Source organism: Theobroma umbraticum, unplaced genomic scaffold, assembly GCF_002168275.2.
Source record: "Theobroma umbraticum cultivar Fairchild unplaced genomic scaffold, ASM216827v3 scaffold_44.0, whole genome shotgun sequence".
Taxonomy (NCBI): Eukaryota; Viridiplantae; Streptophyta; class Magnoliopsida; order Malvales; family Malvaceae; genus Theobroma; species Theobroma umbraticum.
Genome location: NW_018397255.1, coordinates 8,936,981 through 8,955,719, shown reverse-complemented (window position 1 = coordinate 8,955,719; position 18,739 = coordinate 8,936,981). Strand labels below are relative to the sequence as shown.

Below are 18,739 nucleotides of genomic sequence, written 5' to 3'. Positions count from 1 at the left end.
TTTTCTTATATCTCTTCACTATTCATCCATTTATGGTGCATAAAGGTATCCATCTACTTCTGATAGATAAAGGTATCTATAAACTTCTATTGGGTAAATGTATCCATCCATTACTGTTGGGTAAAGGTATCTATCCATTTCTAGTGGGTAAAAGCATTCATCTACTTTTTTTAAGTAAAGGTATCCATCCACTTCTTGCGGATAAAGGTATCTATTTGCTTCTTGCGAGTATAGCTATCCATCCACTTCTTGTAAGTGAAATTATCCATCCATTTCTAGCGGATAAAACTATCCATTCACTTCTAGTTGGTAAAATTATCCATCCATTTACTTGATTTTTTTAACGAGTAAAATTGTCCATCCATAACTAACGGGTAAAATTATCCGTCCATTTACCTAATTTGTTAAAATCAAAAATTAAAGACCAACTATTGAAATCTTTTTGAAACTTAAAGAAACTAAACTTTGACTTTGAGATGATGAAAACTAAATGAAATCAAAACTTGGACTTGGAGATGAGGAAAACTAAACGATATCAAAACTTAAGAGATTAGAGATTATGTTAATAACATGTTGCTAATAATGTGTTGTAAAATATAACCTTGAAAAACATCTATGAGAAAAAAGTATTAATAAAGTAATAAGATCTTATTCAAGAATATATATTTACAAATGAAGAAAGAGGCCTACGCATAATCTAATAACCCCTATCTACATAGAATTTATAAAATAAAAATAATGCTAAGATTTGATTTGGATATATTAAATCTAAATTTTAATCCAATCTAATTTATAATCAAATCTATATATACATAATCAAATGTAAGAGTTTAAATCAAATTACACTCCAATGTGACATAATGTATATTCACACATACATTAATAACAAATATATAATATTTAACGTGTAAATTGTATAAATATAATATTTAATGTGTAACAAATTTTGGATGAGTGGTCAAATAATAACACACATTAAATAGAATGATCTTATGTATTTATTGCCTAAATATGGTGCTTTGTGTTTCTATCATAAAGGATAAACTATTAAAGGACATTTGATCTTATTGTAGCCATGTTTTAGTTCTTTCTTAATAAAAGAAATAAAATTATATTTTCTTTTTTAACATGAGCTAAAATTATATATATTTTCAAGAATTCAAAGAAAACAAATAGTTAAATCCTGACAACAAGTAAAACACTAAAAAAAAATTATAAATGGTAATTAGTTATGATAATATTGCATGTATTTTTTTTTCCTTTTGCTTTTACTCTATAAGAGTTCTTCTAAAAATAAAAAAGTAAATAACAAAAAACAAGTGAGCAAAGTATTATCAACTAAATAAATTCTTAATAATTCGTGATTAATAATTTCTAGCCCGCAATAGGGTGAAATTATTTCTACTGTTTTAAAAAACAAATTTACTCTTATGTTGAGCACTAAACATAATGCTAAACTTTACCCCACTCTGTGATCATTATCTCCTCAACATCTGTATCCACAACATTAACTTAAAATTACGATGAAATCATTTGGAACTCGACATTGATTCCAAGAAAGAAAAAGATGATTGCTTTTGTATTTTCGTTTATATGAAAAAAGGACAAGTGTTGGTAGAAGTGGAAAGGATTCTAAGGAGAAAAATGGATTTATAATCATACTAAGAGAAACTTAAGTCCATCAAATTAACTTTTATATATACATATATAATATTATAAGATATATATAATTAACATGTATCATCTTTTTGTATCAATTTACTAATTAATTAATTCTGGTAATTTAGTAATACAATTACAATTACAATTTTGTATCAATTTACCAATTACAATTTAGTACTTTTCTAGGCCAATTTCTCCTGATAACGTAAACATGCTTGGATCGATGTGTCATTGAGCACTTTCTTACTTTAATAGATGGTGCTCAATCTAGAAAATTACTAGATTTTCCAATGAAATTAAAATGTTCAAATTGGATTCGTTAGGACCAGAGGCAGTGGCCAATGGCATGGATGTTTTAGCATTGAAGCGAAATAATTAATGTTAGTGGATTCTTGCCTTAAATGCATCTGATACCATTTGTAAATGTAATTAGATTTGCTAAATCTTCAAAATCTGATATTTACTTAAGAAAAATCAAATATTCTTTCTAAATTAATCCGTTTTTCCAAATCTATTGATTTATCATATTTAATATGTATAAGTAATGGGATTATCCCATTGTCAGACAAAAATAAGAAAATAGAGAAAAAAAAAGCGGATAAAATTAGAAAAATTTAGCCAAAATTTACATGCTAAAAAGAAAAAAAAAAGAATGAAAATTAAAATTAAAAAAGAGGAATGGCATGGAATGTAGTTTAGGAGAAATCTATGGGCAACATATTGGGGGCAAAGCAAAATGGGCAGCGTTCCGACCCAGTTGTCGTGGCATTGGCTGTTGAAGTGAGGCCCACTTACACAAAAGTGGAGTCCTACTCTAAACACTTTATAAACCAAAGATTCTCTCTCTTGTCTTTCATCACCTCCGCCATTCTTCACCCCTTCTCCTTTCTCATTCCTCCAATTTTCAGCGTTTTCTTCCTTTTCTTAGCTTCCCGAAGTACAACTCCATTAAACAAATAGTAAGACAAGCCAAAGCAAAACAAATCAAATCTAATCCAACTTTTGCTCATCAGGCAAGTATTACTTTTTATCTCTTTTGATTCCTTTTTCTTTCCGTCTTGCATGTATTGATATATATATTTTTATATATAATCACTTGTTTTTTCACGTGAATTATTTTAGATATATCTGCAAGAGCCGTTCTGTTTTCTCGTCATTCTTTGTGCTTTTTCTTCTTCGAGATCGGTTAATACTAAGTTTTTTTGTTCTGCTTTTTTGAATTTGTGTTTGTGCCGGTGGTTTTTATACTCTTTTGACAAACTAAACTTGTACAGAAACTGAATGATCAGCATGATCAGATATAACTTAGATTACATGTGATGTAGTGGACGATGATTTTCCAGTTTAGCTCTGGGAAGTGGAAGAAAGTAGCGACTCTTTCTTTCCACCACTTCTTTGGACTGTTGATTTTGATTGATCATCAGAAGTTGATTCTTATCGATCATCGCTAATTCCATCTTTTGATCGCCTTTTTTTTGCTTGTTGCAGGAAATTAAATTAATTTTCTCTGCAAATTAATATTAGCATCGTATTTGTTTAAACTTATATACTGTTTTAATTTTTTTTTTCCATCTCATTTTCTAGTGTGGGATGTTAGGTAGGGGTGGCCTTGAAGTGGTTTAGATCTCAAAGGAATCCGTAACGTCTAGAATTCCTTCGTAATTTTAATATTATTCATCGAATTGGCTATTTGCACTCCACTTACAACAGTTACTGAATAGACTTTTAACCCCTAACTAGGTTGGCAGAAGTTAAAAAATGAATAAGGTTTACTTTGTGATCATCACCCCCTTTAATGTATAGCAAAATTTGGTTTGATAAAGCAATTCTCTTTAAACCGTTTGTCTTTTTACGTAATTATAGGAAGTGATGATAAGTAAAGGATTACTATCGAAAAAATTGGGAAAGATGAAAGCAACAGTGTGAGGGAGAAAGGAAGGGGACCTAATTCGTGAAATAGAAATCGAGCTGTCACGCGTTTGTCAAATAAACTTTGATAGATCGATATGTTATAAAACAAAAATTAAGCTACAGTGATGGTGTGCCTACTTTGATGGACCCCCTCTCTCAGTGCTTTCTTTATTTTCTTCCTCTTTTTCTCTTTTTGGGCGGTTTCATTTCGGTTCAAAGTTTTGCTCTAATTGTTTTGTTTTCACTTAACGGTAGATTCATACCTGAGATGCACGGATGGTTCAATTATAATAAATTTGATTTTATTCAGAAGAGAAATGGAAATTTAGTTAGGGTCCCACAAAGTTACTGATCTCACAGGACGACTTCACATGATTTGATCAGGAGGTCGAATTTTCGGTGATCTACGATCATGTGGCTATGGGTTGGAAAAGTACAAACGGGCACCGTAACACACGATCACAATATATTTAAAAAAAAATTAATTTTTTGTTAGTACTTGAATTTTTTTCTTCTTTTTATTTAACCTTAAAAACAATTAGCCCAAGCTAAAAGGATAAGTTACGCACCAAAAAAGAAAAATATAAAGGATGACAAAATTTCTGTAGTTTAGTGAGAAAAAGACAGAAGGAAAACGAACAGGGTGGTGTTGAGTGGTAATTAATTGGCACATAGGATTAGAGTTTTCTGCTGGCATCTTTGCTCATGCCAAGTCCGCTGTCGGCACACCGTTCAAAGTTTGCATCATTCATTCCAATTTACAACGGAACATTTGTCCAAAAGGACAATCATCATCGAACAGAAATTTACTACTTCTTTTTCCTTTTATGTCTCTTTTTTATGTTTTTGTTCTGAAGAATCATAACGTTCCTAGGTTTGAACTATCATCTTGAATCTTGATCTAGCCCCTGCCGATTCCTTTTATCAATTCAGAATCCATTGCTATACCCGCCTTGGCTCATAGCAAGTGTCCACTGCTTATAAGTCAGACTTAATTAATTTTATGAAATTAATAAGCCTTTTCCCCAATTCGATACATAAATCAAGAGGTGAATGTGAAGCTGTTTTCCCTTGAAAGGTTAATAATTACTTCAAAATTTTGAATTTGTAAACATTGGATATTCATAGTGGTACATAGAGTAAGTTTAAAAAGAAGTAAAGCAAATGCACTTTCAAAAACTGGGACTATCTCACCTTGTACCCAAAAGATTTACTGAACTAAATATTAAAATGCATATTAGTGTTATGATCCAGGGTCTGAACTGGGGAACTTCAATGATCACAGGTGAACAAGTGTTAAGAGCAGCAATTTAATTCCAATATGGAAGGAGAGACTTTAGTCAGTACTGAAATCCCAGTGAAGGAAGCTGTTGAGGAAACTGCAAGTGTGAAGGTATTAGCATATCTCTATCTTCTGCAATTTTTGTCAGTTGGTTTTTTAATTTGCAAGTATAACCGGCTGACGTTTTCATTTCTGTCGCATATTAAACTTTGAAATGGTTGTTTCTGGTTCATTTATTCCAGCCTTTACAATGTTTTTCCAAACTAAAAGCAAGAATCTAGAATTTATACTGCTTTAATTCTCTTCACTTTCCTGGGTATTTCTCCAACAGTTCAGTTTATTCTCTGTTAAATCCACCATTCAAATTGACAGTTCCCATAAATTTGTTTCATTTTTTTATTTTCAATTTTACTGAAAGCAAATTAGTCTCTTAGTTGAAATGTTACACCACTTCACAAAATTAGGAATGCTTGAATTTATGTCAAATTCTGTTGTACTTAACCGTGATGCACACATTAGTTTTTGAGGTTGATCAGTTGTTTCCAATGATGATGGCATGGATACACTACAGGCCTCAAATGGAGACTTGCCTCAAGTAGCAGGAAAGAAAGAAGAGGAAGAAACCACCTTTGATGGAGAGTTCATTAAAGTGGAGAAGGAAGCATTGGATATGAAGGATGGTTCTAATGTGGCTAAGCCTGCATCCATGCAGGATACTGAGCTAACCATCAAGGAAAGAAGCTTAAGCAATTCAAGTAGAGAACTTCTTGAAGCCCAAGAAAAGTTGAAGGAACTCGAGCTTGAATTGGAAAGATTGACTGGAGCATTAAAGCAGACTGAATCAGAAAATAGCCGGCTGCAGGATGAGGTTTTGCTTGCAAAGGAGAAGTTGGATGAAGGGGGAAAGAAATATGATGAACTTGATCTCAGTTATAAGAAATTGCAAGAGCAAATCATTGAAGCTGAGCAGAGATACAGTTTACAGCTAACCAATTTGCAAGAGGCTTTGCAAGCTCAAGAGGCAAAACAGAAGGAACTCACTGAAGTGAAGGAAGCATTTGATGGTCTCAACATTGAGATTGATATCTCAAGAAAGAGGATGCAAGAGTTGGAGCAGGATCTGCAGAGTTCTGCACAAGAGGCAAGGAAGTTTGAAGAACTGCACAAACAAAGTGGCTCTCATGCTGAGTCTGAGACACAGAGGGCTTTGGAGTTCGAGAGATTGCTTGAAACTGCAAAACTTAGTGCAAAAGAAATGGAAGATCAGATGGCTTCCCTGAAGGAAGAACTGAAGGCCGTGTATGAGAAGGTTGCTGAAAACCAGAAGGTTGACGCAGCACTTCAAAGCACTACGGCAGAACTTTCTGCTGTTCAGGAGGAGTTGGCACTTTCTAAGTCACTAGTGTTGCACTTGGAGCAAAGACTCGCTTCAAAGGAAGCTCTTATCAGTGAACTGACTCAAGAGTTGGACCTGAAAAAGGCTTCAGAATCCAAGGTGAAGGAAGATATCTCAACTCTTGAGAACACTTTTGCTGCAAGTAAAGAAGATCTGCAAGCAAAGGTTTCCGAGTTGGAAGACATCAAGTTGAAACTGGAGGAGGAAGTGAAAGCAAGGAAATTGGTTGAAGCTGGGCTGAAGGACCAAGAAGTACAGGTGTCGATTGTAAAGGAAGAATTAAGTAAAGTGCTAAAAGAAAAAGAAGCTCTAGAAACAGCCACAGTAGATCTCAACACTAATGCAGCACAGATGAAGGAGCTGTGCAGTGAACTTGAAGAAAAACTGAAGGTTTCAAATGAGAATTTCTGCAAAACTGATTCTCTTTTGTCTCAGGCTCTGTCTAAGAATGAGGAGCTTGAGCAGAAACTGAAATCTCTAGAAGAGCTCCATAATGAATCTGGAGCTGCTGCAGTAACTGCTACTCAAAAGAATCTTGAGCTGGAGGATATACTTCGAGCGTCAAATGAAGCAGCAGAAGATGCAAAATTGAAACTGAGGGAGCTTGAGGCACGTTTTATAGCAGCTGAGCAGAGGAATGTGGAGCTTGAACAGCAGTTAAATTTATTAGAATTGAAAGGGTTTGAAGCTGAGAAAGAACTGAAAGAATTTTCTGGGAAAATATCTGAACTCACTACAAAGTTGGGAGAGGTTGAGGAAGAAAAGAAACTGCTGAACGATCAAACGCAGGAGTACCAGGAGAAGGTAGCAGAGCTAGAGTCAACTCTAAACCAGTCAGCAGGTCGGAACTCAGAGCTTGCAGAGGAGTTGAAGATCGCTGTGGAGAGAAGTGCTGAACATGAGGACCGAGCTAATATGAGTCATCAGCGCAGCCTTGAGCTAGAGGATCTGTTCCAGACATCTCATTCCAAATTAGAGCGTGCCGATAAGAAAGTGAACGAGTTGGAGTTGTTACTTGAAGCAGAGAAGTACAGGATTCAGGAACTTGAGGAACAGATAAGCAAATTAGAAAAAAAATGTGAGGATGCTGAAGCTGAGTCCACGAGATACTCCGGAAAGATATCTGAACTTGCATCCGAACTTGAGGCATTCCAAACTAGGGCATCAAGCCTTGAAATTGCATTGCAAATGGCCAATGAGAAGGAAAGGGAATTGACAGAGTGCTTGAATTTAGCAACAGACGAGAAGAAAAAGTTAGAAGAGGCATCCCATGACTCTGCTGGGAAGCTCGCCGAAGCAGAAAATCTACTGGAAATATTGCGGAGTGATTTAAACATGACACAGCAGAAGTTGGAAAGCATTGAAAATGATCTTAAGGCTGCTGGTTTCAGAGAAAGCGAGGTAATGGAAAAGCTCAAATCTGCTGAAGAGCAACTAGAGCAACATGTAAGAGTAATAGAGCAATCTACTGCAAGAAACTTGGAGCTTGAATCATTACATGAATCCTCTACAAGGGATTCAGAACTTAAGCTCCAAAAAGCAATGGAAAACTTCACCAATAAGGAGTCAGAAGCCAAATCTCTGTTTGAGAAACTTAAAATTTTTGAAGATAAGGTAAAGGTTTATGAAGAACAGGTTGCTGAAGCAGCTGGAAAGGCCACATCTCTAAAAGAAGAATTGGATCAGAGTTTAATGAAGCTGGCTTCTTTAGAAAGCAATAATGAACAGCTCAGAAAAGAGATATTGGAAGCAGAAAATAAAGCTGTTCAGTCTTCCTCAGAGAATGAACTGTTGGTTCAGACAAACATTCAGCTCAAGAGCAGAGTTGATGAACTTCAGGAATTGCTTAATTCAGCTGTTTCGGAGAAGGAAGTAACTGCTCAAGAAGTTGCTTCTCATATGTACACAATTAGAGAATTATCAGATCAGCATACAAGAGCCTCAGAACTTCGAGCTGAAGCTGAAGCCCGAATCGTGGAAGCAGAAGCACAGTTACATGAAGCTATTGAGAAATACACTAAGAAAGAATCAGAAGCCAATGAATTGATTGGAAAGCTAAATTTGCTTGAAGACCAAATTAAAACATATAAAGAACAAGCTCATGAAGCATCCACGTTAGCTGTATCTCGAAAAGTTGAGGTGGAAGAGACTCTTGTTAAATTAAAGCAACTGGAAAGATTTGTTGAGGAGCTGGAAACCAAGTCTGCTCACTTTGAAACGGAGAGTGGAGGACTAGCTGAGGCAAATTTGAAGCTGACTCAGGAACTGGCCATGTATGAGTCAAAACTTAGTGATTTGGAGGGCAAACTGTCTGCTGTCCTGATAGAGAAGGATGAAACAGCTGATCAACTTCACAGTTCAAGGAAGGCTATAGAAGATTTAACACAACAGCTTACTTCTGAAGGGCAGAGATTAGACTCTCAGGTTTGTTGAAAATTTTACTAGTAGCTTAATAAAAAACAGTATGATGATTTTCCTTGTCGTAATATCAGTTACTTTAAAATTCATTTTTAATGTTACAGATTTCTTCGCTGATGGAGGAGAGCAACCTGCTCAATGAAACACATCAAAATACAAAGAAGGAACTTCAATCTGTAATATTACAGCTTGAAGAGCAATTGAAAAAGGAAAAAGAAAACAATGAATCTTTACAATTGGAGATTAAAAATCTCAAGGCTGAGATTGCCGAGAGTTCCGTGTTGCAAACGCGTGTCAGAGATCTTGAAGGACAGTTGGTGACGGTTGAAACTCAATTGAAAGAAGAGGTGGTTATACTCTGTTAATAAAGAAGGAAACTGACTATTAACCTTCTCAAATTAATGTGCTTTTATATAATTCTGATTATTTTGTTTGCTGCATGTAGGTTGAAAGTGTTAAGACAGCTGCCTCTGTAAGAGAGGCAGAATTAACTTCAAAATTAGAGGATCATGCACAAAAAATCAGTGACAGAGATGCCATCAATGAACAAGTGCTTCAACTGCAAAGAGATTTACAACTTGCTCAGATAACTATTACTGAACAGGTTAGACACTAAATCTATTAAGATTTGGCAGCTTTGTTATGCTTTTGTGTATGATAAATTGACAATCAAAACAAGTTTGGAAACTATTTTTACATCAAGTTAAACTGCTAAATTTGAATTAAGATTTCTCATCATTGTCATATTTGAATTATAAGTAGTAAACAATTGAGCGTAATCATTTGTTGTACTCTGTTAAAACTTTGAAACAAACAGAAAGAAGCAGATTCTCAGAAAGAGTTGGAACGAGAAGCAGCTTTAAAACGCTCCCTTGATGAGCTTGAAGCCAAAAATAAAGAAGCATTACTTCTCGAGAAGCAGGTCAAAGAGTTGGAAGAGAAGTTGCAACTGGCTGGAGCCAAAGTGAAGGTCAGTTCATATATTTATCTTCTCCTCTTCCAGTCTTTTCACATTCACCTCACATCACACCCTTAAAGTATGGGAAAGAAAGAGGAAGCGATGAAAGAAAAGCCACAACAATTGAAATCTAGATCCTATAAATCTATTAAAACAGGTTTGCCTGCTCACCGGAGCTCAAAAGCTTCAACAAGTGATAAGAATTAAAATGTGCTTATCATCCAACTTTATTAGGGTTTATTTCTTGAAAATTTGAAAGTTGCTTACAAGAAATCATGTTGCAGGGTGATGGGAGTGCAGCCGAATCCAAGGATGGAGTAGAGGTCAAATCCAGGGATATTGATGGATTAACTTTTTCAGCGCCATCAAAACGTAAGAGTAAGAAAAAGTCGGAAGCAGCTTCTGTGCAAGCTGCCTCCTCCTCCTCCTCAGTTACCCACACTGAGGAGGCTTCTGCTTTGACAAGCTTGAAGTTCATTTTGGGAGTCGCCCTTGTGTCAGTGATCATTGGTGTTATCTTGGGAAAGCGTTATTAGGTTAGGTGTTGTGGTTCTTGGTTGATTTTTCGTTTTGTATTTTTCCTTCTCCATATAAGTCATGCACAGCAGAAAGGGAAAGCTTTATTTTGTGTATGCTTTCTTGCTCAGTTTTTGGGGTTGGTTGGGGAACTTGTTTTCATTCCTTCCCTTGCCCTGTTTGTCAAAGCACAGTTGGTTTATGTTATCATCTTTCAAGTTTGTATTCAGTAAATTGATTGGGTTGGACATGTTTCTGGTTTATCTCCTTGCAAACATAAGTTAAGCCTATCGGGACGTTAACACCCACCATTTAATCCTGATCCTAACCTTTCGTCTTCTCTGTGAAGAAGCCTAGGAAGCTATTCTTGAAGAAAGCTGCATGAAACTGATCCAGTTTTGGAGGTTACATTGGAGCATATTAGATCAAGATCCTTTTATAATGAGGTAAGTTCCCTTTTCTCAAGTATGAACATTGAACACGGTACAGCTTTGCTCCCTCAGTATGTTGGCGAGAGCAGAGCCTAAATAAGAATTTCAACCTTACAGGGAGCAAAATTTCCTAAACCTACACCATGCATTCATTCCCCCATCACCAGAGTCAAACTTTTGGCACTTTCTCCTCCTTTGTCTAACATATTTCTTAGCCAGAATGCTATGGCATTACCAGCCACAATCATAAATTCTTCAAATGGAGAAATCGTTTTAAACCGCCTACCTCATGTGAAAATGGATTCTCCAATTTAACCAGTTTCTGCTGGACCACTGTATTTTCAAATGTCCTCCCTCACCCCCTTCAATCCATTAAAAATCTCTAAATCTGCAACCCCTGCATGCGTGCTAGAAGTACTTGTTTATTATCTTTCCAAAGACTTTTATAAACTAGGAAGTAGAACACATCGAAGTGCAGTTACCTGTACCCAAGAAGTCTTCAGTTTCATCACCTGAGGTTCCTGAAAGCATTCTGTTACCAACCGGGGGATCCAGTGACATCCAATCTGAACTCCCATAATCTTCTTCACATACTGCATTATCTGCAATCCAGTCTTCAAGAATTTCTTTGCTGTTAAATGAGAGGTGGTCCGCAGAATCCTTGTCTTGGTTTCTAAGAACCCTATAAAAAGAATTTAGTGGAAAGTCAGCAATTTCCTTACCATCCAGTTGTTGAATACTTCTGATAGATGAAAGTCGGGTTTAGTGTTTCAACTTACATGTGTCTCAGGTACAAGTTGTATCGTACATAGACAAGATCACTGAGTCTTTGATGCTCAAGAAAATTCCTTGTGTCATGTATTTCTTCAATAGAAATCTTATTTGGTTTACACCCAATTGAACTGCAAGTTTGACTGAGAACACCTACGGCCAAATGTTGCAAATTTGGGCAACCTCCACCATACATAGACCACCATTCACCTAATAATATCAATGAAGATGACAGAAAATGCAATTACATCACAGCTGCAAATACATGGTATTCTTTGAAGGTAGGAGCATGGGTCAAAAAAACTTAAATATATATCTCTCTCCTATCTTTGAATCATTAATTCTGAAGTTAAAAATCATAGTGGTCTCAATTCAGAAAAAGAACGATGAGTTTTTTTTTTTTTTTTCTAATACACATCATAAATCTATACAAAACCATAGTGTTATTTTTTCAGGATGAAAAGATTGTAAAGGAAAACTTGGTGGTAGTTCCTGAAGTTCTAAAGCATCTTTGTGATAGGTGTGTGCAGGAGTTTATTGTCTTGACTTCCACTTAATGAAACTATAGTTCCAGAAATGGTGGTAATCACCATATAATAGTTGCAATGAAACTAGAGCTAGAAATAACAACTTCAGAATTCCACTCTATATATGGATCCCTACAGGGAAGCAAATTGTCTCTGGCTCTAACTGCCATTGGCCTTCCCAAATCTCCAGTAGCATTCTTATATATATATATATATATATATATTTCTCAAATGAGTTAATGATTCGAATGATTACAATTGATATCAAAATAATTTTAATCTTACGGATGTAAATGATGTTATTAAAGCTTACATAAAAATTTAAATCAGTTATTATTATTAATTTTAATTTTAATTTTTTAAAAAATTATATAATTTAAATCTAAAAAAAATGGAAGAATTACAATAAAGATAGCTGTCAGTATTTTCTCATTTTGTTACACGCAGTTGCAGCTAAGCAAACACGTCAGCAAATTGAGAAGTTTGTGTTTGATTTAACCAATAACATCACTAAAACAGGAAGGATGCAATGGTGCGGGCGTCCGGCTCCCCCGAGACAGACCAAGATGCCCCCACAACCAAATTTTTATTACCAGCAACCAAGTATTTGTAAGTTGTCCGTTTTTTCAGGAAAAAGACCAACTTCCCCTTAGAACCTGCATGGTGGGACTCACTCCCTCTTTAGTCAATGATCAATAATTGCACATTCTGCTTAAATCTAGTACACTTTTTCAGACTTCGAACCCCAGCTTAGATCAAACCACGTCACTTTCACTGCCAGGATAAAATTATTGAGTAAGTGCTGCTGTGGGTGTGGCTGCCAATGTTCCAAACACATTGACACAATTCTTTTTAAATTCAAAATTTATTCTTTGATTTTTAATTTTCTAATTATCTATATAAGATTAATTTTTACTTCAAATTAAATTATATAATTATCTTTTAATCATTTTTAAAATAAAATCTTAAATTTATCGTTACAAAAAGAAAAATATCGAGCATCCTCGGCTTAGCTAGTAGCAAAAAGGATACCCACCCAAGGCTAAAGTTTTTGGATTCATAAATAGGTAGGAAATAAAATTTCTGGAGTGGAAGAGTAAAAGGAGTACGAGACCAATTTATTCAGGAAACGGAGAATTGCCAAGCATCCGCAGCTCAACCTGGAGAAAAAGAAAAAAATGAAATTTAAACAATAGCAGCTACTTTGTTATCATTATCACCAGATGATAATCCTCCACACTCACGGGAGCACATGGGGGGATATTCTTTGCTCTACTTTTTCTTTTAGTGTAGCCTTTTTTTTGGTTCACTTTTTCACATCTTTCTATGTATGCTTCAAAAATTGATGGAACAAACCCTTTTTTTTTTTTTTTCCCCTTAAAAGAACTGCAACATCAGCAAAAAGATTGACAAGTGAACACAGTTGTTTCTCCAATAATATTATTATCATGAATCTATAAACCAAAATCTTGAGAGATTTAGAAACTTTTAGATACACAAAAATGATAGTATATTTTTTATTCGGACGGCTGCCACGCTGAGGCGGTCAACAAAGACAAATCCTTCCACCCCAACTTGAGGCACCCATTTTCCTCCACCAGGGTATATCCTTTCCATGGGAACATGCCTAGCAGAAGGCTAGCTTGGGCCGCCGGGTTTCCACCCAACGATACGGGTCGGAAACGACCCGCCTCAACTCTTCACCCCATCTCTCCACTTTAACCTCACCCGTCTCTTGGGCCCACTACTGCCCACGATGTTCCGGATCTCGCTCCGAACAGCTGCTGTTCCACCATGTGCCTTTCAAGACTGTCCACACCTAATCCGTCCCAAGCGCGTCGAACAACGCGCTGTAATAATGCAATGCCTCCACGAACCTCCCTAGAAAACTACCCCGTGACTCAGGTCCTGTTCGACGATCGTGATTAATTTCGGCTTCAACAAAGTCAACAATCTCAACGTCCCTAAATCACTCCCCGTAATATCGTATAAGCAATGATGCATCCAGTGAACCACCACGGCTTTAGTCGACTGCACCCCGAGTTGACTCAGATCTGTTACATTTCCGATTTTGCCCTCCAACGGATGAAACTCGAATGGCAACCCAAAGAAGTCGCGAAATCGGCCATCTTCTCCCGGTCGACTCGAGGAGCTCCGAGAGGATCCGAACGCCGGTGATTCTCATTGAACGGACTTTTTGGACCTGGAAGCGAGGATATGGAACAATCCTGGCCATTGGAGACCTTGCATAATGTCGAGATCGATGACGTGGACACGATCTTCACCATCCAAGGCCTGGAAGATGGCTTGATTGGCGGTAAATGAGAGAATTTGACCAGAGGACTTATCGAATTATAAGATTGCAAAGCATTGAAGATCTTTTGGGACTGAGTTAAGGTAAGCGATTTGGTGTCGAGAGGAGAATAGGTTTCTAAGAAAGAACTCACACACGCGACTGGAGTGCGTGTGCAAAGTACCGCGCCGACCCGTTCAGGAGTGAGCCGAAGGAGAAGAGCGTCCGAGATTTCAGGCAAAAGATCGGTGGCATCCTCGAGGTTATCCATGGCAACGCACTCAGCGCATTGGAGCAGGAGGCCTAAAAGTCTTAGCCCCGTTAGCTCACCTTCGATTACAGTTTCTTCCTGTTTACGGCGGCCGTTTGGTCTCCGGAGGAGAAGTTAGGACGCTTAGTGGAAGGATCATCGGCGGCAGAATCGTCGCCGGTGGCGGCGGAGACGTCTCTTTCGACGCGCTTTGACTTCATGGAGGAGTTAGGATTGGAGCTAGGGTTGGAATTGATTGGAGATTGAGGAACTAAGCTTTGAAGCATGATCGATTAGGAGAGAGAAAGTGAATTTAGAGCGCGAGAAAGAGAGAGAATAGATTCGAAAGGCGAGGAACTTTTGGAGAAAAGGGACAAATCTCTTTTGAAGAGAAGGACAACAAAAGCTTTTCCTGTCAGAGTTTTTTGCAGAGAAGTGTCAGAGATTGATAGTTGCGGGTGAAGGCGCTGTTTGGGAGGTGGGAAACTGAAGGAAAATTTCTGTTAAAGGAAAAAAAAGGTGGATAACTTTTTTCTTCATTTTTAAAATCATTTTATGTGATGATTGTTAGGTAAAGGTATGCCGTCGTTAAGTCCGTTTGATTAAATGGAAGGATTAGGAATTGAAAATGAAATTAATTAATAAAAAAAGTTTGTTAATTATTAATAAAGCATATTTATGTCATCATTGGATCCTGGGGATGTTGTTTTGGGTAAGATTAAGGGATGTAGATTTGTCTTTATGTTAAGACATCGATAGGTCTAATAATTATTTTTATGGTAGTAATTTTTTAATAATTTATGGTTTTATCGAAATAAATATATAAAATGGACTTTTATAACTTAAAATATATGAGAACGTAAAAAATAATATAAACTCGAGAAAAGGCCAAAAAGGGTTGTGGGTATATCATTCAGAGTATAGAAATTCGTAAATATACTTACTTAGTACTATAATATAATAATGGTTGACATACAGTGTAAAACTTTGTACGTAGCTGATCAAACAGTACCCAACTTGCCAGAACCACTTTTGTGGGCTCACTCCGGTCCGCTTTTCATAATTTTCTATTGTAAAAATTTGAATTTTATCTTTTTACTTTTTTCAATTCTGTAATTTTAAATATTTATAATGTCTCAATTTTAATAAATTTAATTAGATAATCATAAATATTTTTTAAATAAAGAGAATTTAAATTTTCTTATTTAAAGTAAAATTTTTTGTATTAACATGTTCGAGTTAGTATATCATGTCATCAAACATAAAAATACAAAATTAAATTTAATTGTAAAATTTCAATAATGTTATTGATTTTTTAAAATTAAATTTAAATAAAAATATATAATTTAAATTCATTAATATTTGGATAAAAAAGACTAAAATAATATAATTAGAATAGTAGAGGGATCAAATTCATTTTCTTTTATTTTATAAATCTGAATTTTTTTTTCTCATTTTCATTATTCAAATTTGAATATGTCAATTACAGGTTTTAACTTACAGTTGTTGAATTGTTTCCTTGAAATTTATTCTTATTTTGAATATGTAATAAGCTTAAATTTATTATTATTGAGCGGATTAAGCTCTCAAAAACAAAAAGTTGTGTAAAATTGTGGAATCCCCCTTTAAATTTGAATAAATTATTCATTTTACCTTAAAACTTTTTAAAATATATCAATAAGTGCTGTTGTGAGGTATATAAGTTCATACTTTAGTTAAATTGCTTCATCAGCAAATTTGTCCTTAGGTAAAGCCCAAAAGAAATGCCATTGAGTGCTCAGATCGATTAAACAATGGGTAAAATACAAACATTATCCTCAGCTTTAGTTGAAAATACACCTACACCTTTCTTATATAATTGGTCATTTTATATATTCTTTTGGGTTTCTCTCTCTCTCTCTCTCTTTTTGTTCAATATTTTTTGTTTATAATTACAAAATTGTGAGAAGATTTAACTAATTTTAAAAACTATTTTAATTAGATTAAATTATAATTCAACTATACATCAAATATATTAAATTATAATTGCCATCTATGAAATTTTATAGAAATAAACCTCATTTTTTTCCTCCTTTTTCATTTCTTTTTCTTTTCATTTTAAACCTTTTTTTCACATTAATGGTAATTGATTAATTTTAACCAAAGAAAATTAATATATTCATATCAAAGTTAATATATAATCTTGAATTAGGATATAAATTAATTAAAATTTAATTTGTACTAATTAAAGATGATTTTAAAATTCTTAAAAAAAAAGTTGATTTTAAAACTAATTAAATTTCACACTAAACTAAACCTTATAATTTTATAGTTAAAAGAAGTCTAGTGTAACAGAAAAAAGAAAAGAAAAGAGAAAAAAATAAATAATTAATAGAAGATATGTTTGTCTTTTTATTTAAAATTAACTTTAATATTAACAACATTATTTTGAGAGGTGAGAGAGAGAGTGAGTGTGTGTGCTCTTTTTACATTTCCTTATTTATTGCTATCAAGTATTTTGTAAAATCAAGTAGAATATATTCTACTTGAAATCCCAAAATGAGAAATGGTGTTCTCCTTGTTACCAAAATGGGTACATTTATACTTCCTTTTAGTCCAAATCTTCAAAAGTCTCTGTCTCTTTGGTAGACGGAGTACTCAAAAGTTGATTCATACATCATTTAACAATACAAATATTTGTTAAAAAGATGTGATCTAATATCAAGACTAAATGCAAAGAATTTAACCACTTACCCTCCTCTTTAAGTTTTAAATTTTAAATATCTCGTTGTGTTTTATAAGAGAATTACAATGGAATCCTTTTTTTTTTGTTTGATAAATTTATCAATACAAGTAGAAATTATAATTTTAGTCAAATATTGCATTTCATATAAGAAACCAATTAGATGAACCAATCAAACAAACCCACCAAACCACGTAATTGGATCAAATTAAATGTATAAAAAACGATATATATTGCTAGTTTTATCTGTAACTGCCCAATATAAGCATCTTAACATTTCCACAACCATAACCAAATTAAATAATCTTTAATTATATATATATATATATATATATAAAAAGATAATCTTCATCTTTTCTTGAGTAATACAACCACGTTCTAAAAACTACATAACAAGAACTAATTTTAAATATTTTTATGATATTTTAGTCATTCAATTCTTTGTTTTTTTCTAAAGAAAAAATTAGGAGGATGGTTTCTGACAATTTGAAAGAGAATTTCGATTGATCTGTTATCACATAATAAAGTAAAAACGGGGCAAATTACCCATGCAAAGAGTTTTGTTGTGAGTACTTTGTTGTTTAGGTCATAAACTTAGCTTCCTCGTCTCTGTCATCTTTTCTGCAGTGCATGATGTATGAATAATTGAAGAGCATTCAGTCCCATACTACCAACACCTAGAGAATAGCTAATACAAGGGATTTAATTTACTGTAACCATAGCATAATTTAATTTTAATGGAACTGAATGGTATAGCATTGAAATTATCCAATTGTAAATATGCTTCCAACTAGTTTAGAGACTTAGGGGAAAACAAGAAATAAAACAATATGGAGGGCAACAGAATTACCAACACAATGCCAGCATTTATGGGTCCTAAGCCAGATGATTACAAATTACAATATTAAATAAACCAAACAGTTAAAGGAATTAAATGTGTAGATTGGCTTAATTCTGAATAAACGAACAGCTCTTCTCTAGTATATGAGATGCAAAGCATGTTTGCTTAAATGCAATGTTGGATTCAAGGTACTGACAACTATAACAGCCTTGGAAACTTGAATGTATGAAGGACCCAGGCACGTAATTTACAATCGCAACCACCATTAAGCAGACCTCACTGAACAAATTCAGTTTGGAAGCCACCTTAAAACCCCAGAAGTATTTCATCAAAGCAAAAACAATCTAAATTCAGGATCAATTGAGCTAAATAAGAAGCACATGGAGAAAAGAATTCCCACTGCAACCAAAATGAAGAGGTCATGTAGCTAAAGGTCTTAAGACCATTTATAAATCTAGAAACTACACATCCACTGGTGCAATTAAATGGTCCTCTAGAATTCCTAGGCCCCAGCACGCCAAGCCTCACCGTAGCTTTAATCAGAGGCACTATCAGAAGAATAAGTGAATAACTACATATTCATTTCCATAAGTGGGAAACCTAAAATAATCTCTACTTTCAAGTCAGCTTTGCAATTTCAAACAAACATACCAAACCCATCTACAGTATAAAAAATAATTGCCATCACAAATAGCAGTCGTAAAAACTTCTTGCCTTTTGAAGAATAAAAGGAATCAAAATAAGTAGAACATTAAACAACA

General features: G+C 34.6%; 2 protein-coding genes across 3 annotated transcripts; one reads left to right on the top strand and one right to left on the bottom strand.

Moving 5' to 3' along the window:
- Positions 1-2,511: 2,511 nt before the first annotated feature.
- On the top strand, positions 2,512-10,406 carry LOC110410002 (early endosome antigen). Of its 2 annotated transcripts, none has more exons than XM_021419561.2 (7): positions 2,512-2,675; positions 4,859-4,966; positions 5,427-8,675; positions 8,774-9,016; positions 9,115-9,273; positions 9,487-9,639; positions 9,912-10,406. In XM_021419561.2, the coding sequence occupies exons 2-7, from the start codon at positions 4,895-4,897 to the stop codon at positions 10,161-10,163; spliced, it is 4,128 nt and encodes a 1,375-aa protein (XP_021275236.1). In that variant the 5' UTR covers positions 2,512-2,675; positions 4,859-4,894; the 3' UTR covers positions 10,164-10,406. The 2 variants fall into 2 exon arrangements, with proteins under 2 accessions (XP_021275236.1, XP_021275237.1); XM_021419562.2 differs by having other exon boundaries at positions 4,828-4,966.
- Positions 10,407-12,429: 2,023 nt separating this feature from the next.
- LOC110409807 (scarecrow-like protein 23) lies at positions 12,430-15,460 on the bottom strand. The gene is given in 10 exon segments (XM_021419284.2): positions 12,430-13,556; positions 13,559-13,606; positions 13,609-13,644; positions 13,647-13,703; positions 13,706-13,768; positions 13,771-14,000; positions 14,002-14,065; positions 14,068-14,193; positions 14,196-14,519; positions 14,522-15,460. Coding segments are annotated over 10 exon segments (1,296 nt in total). The 5' UTR covers positions 14,703-15,460; the 3' UTR covers positions 12,430-13,389.
- Positions 15,461-18,739: the final 3,279 nt, after the last annotated feature.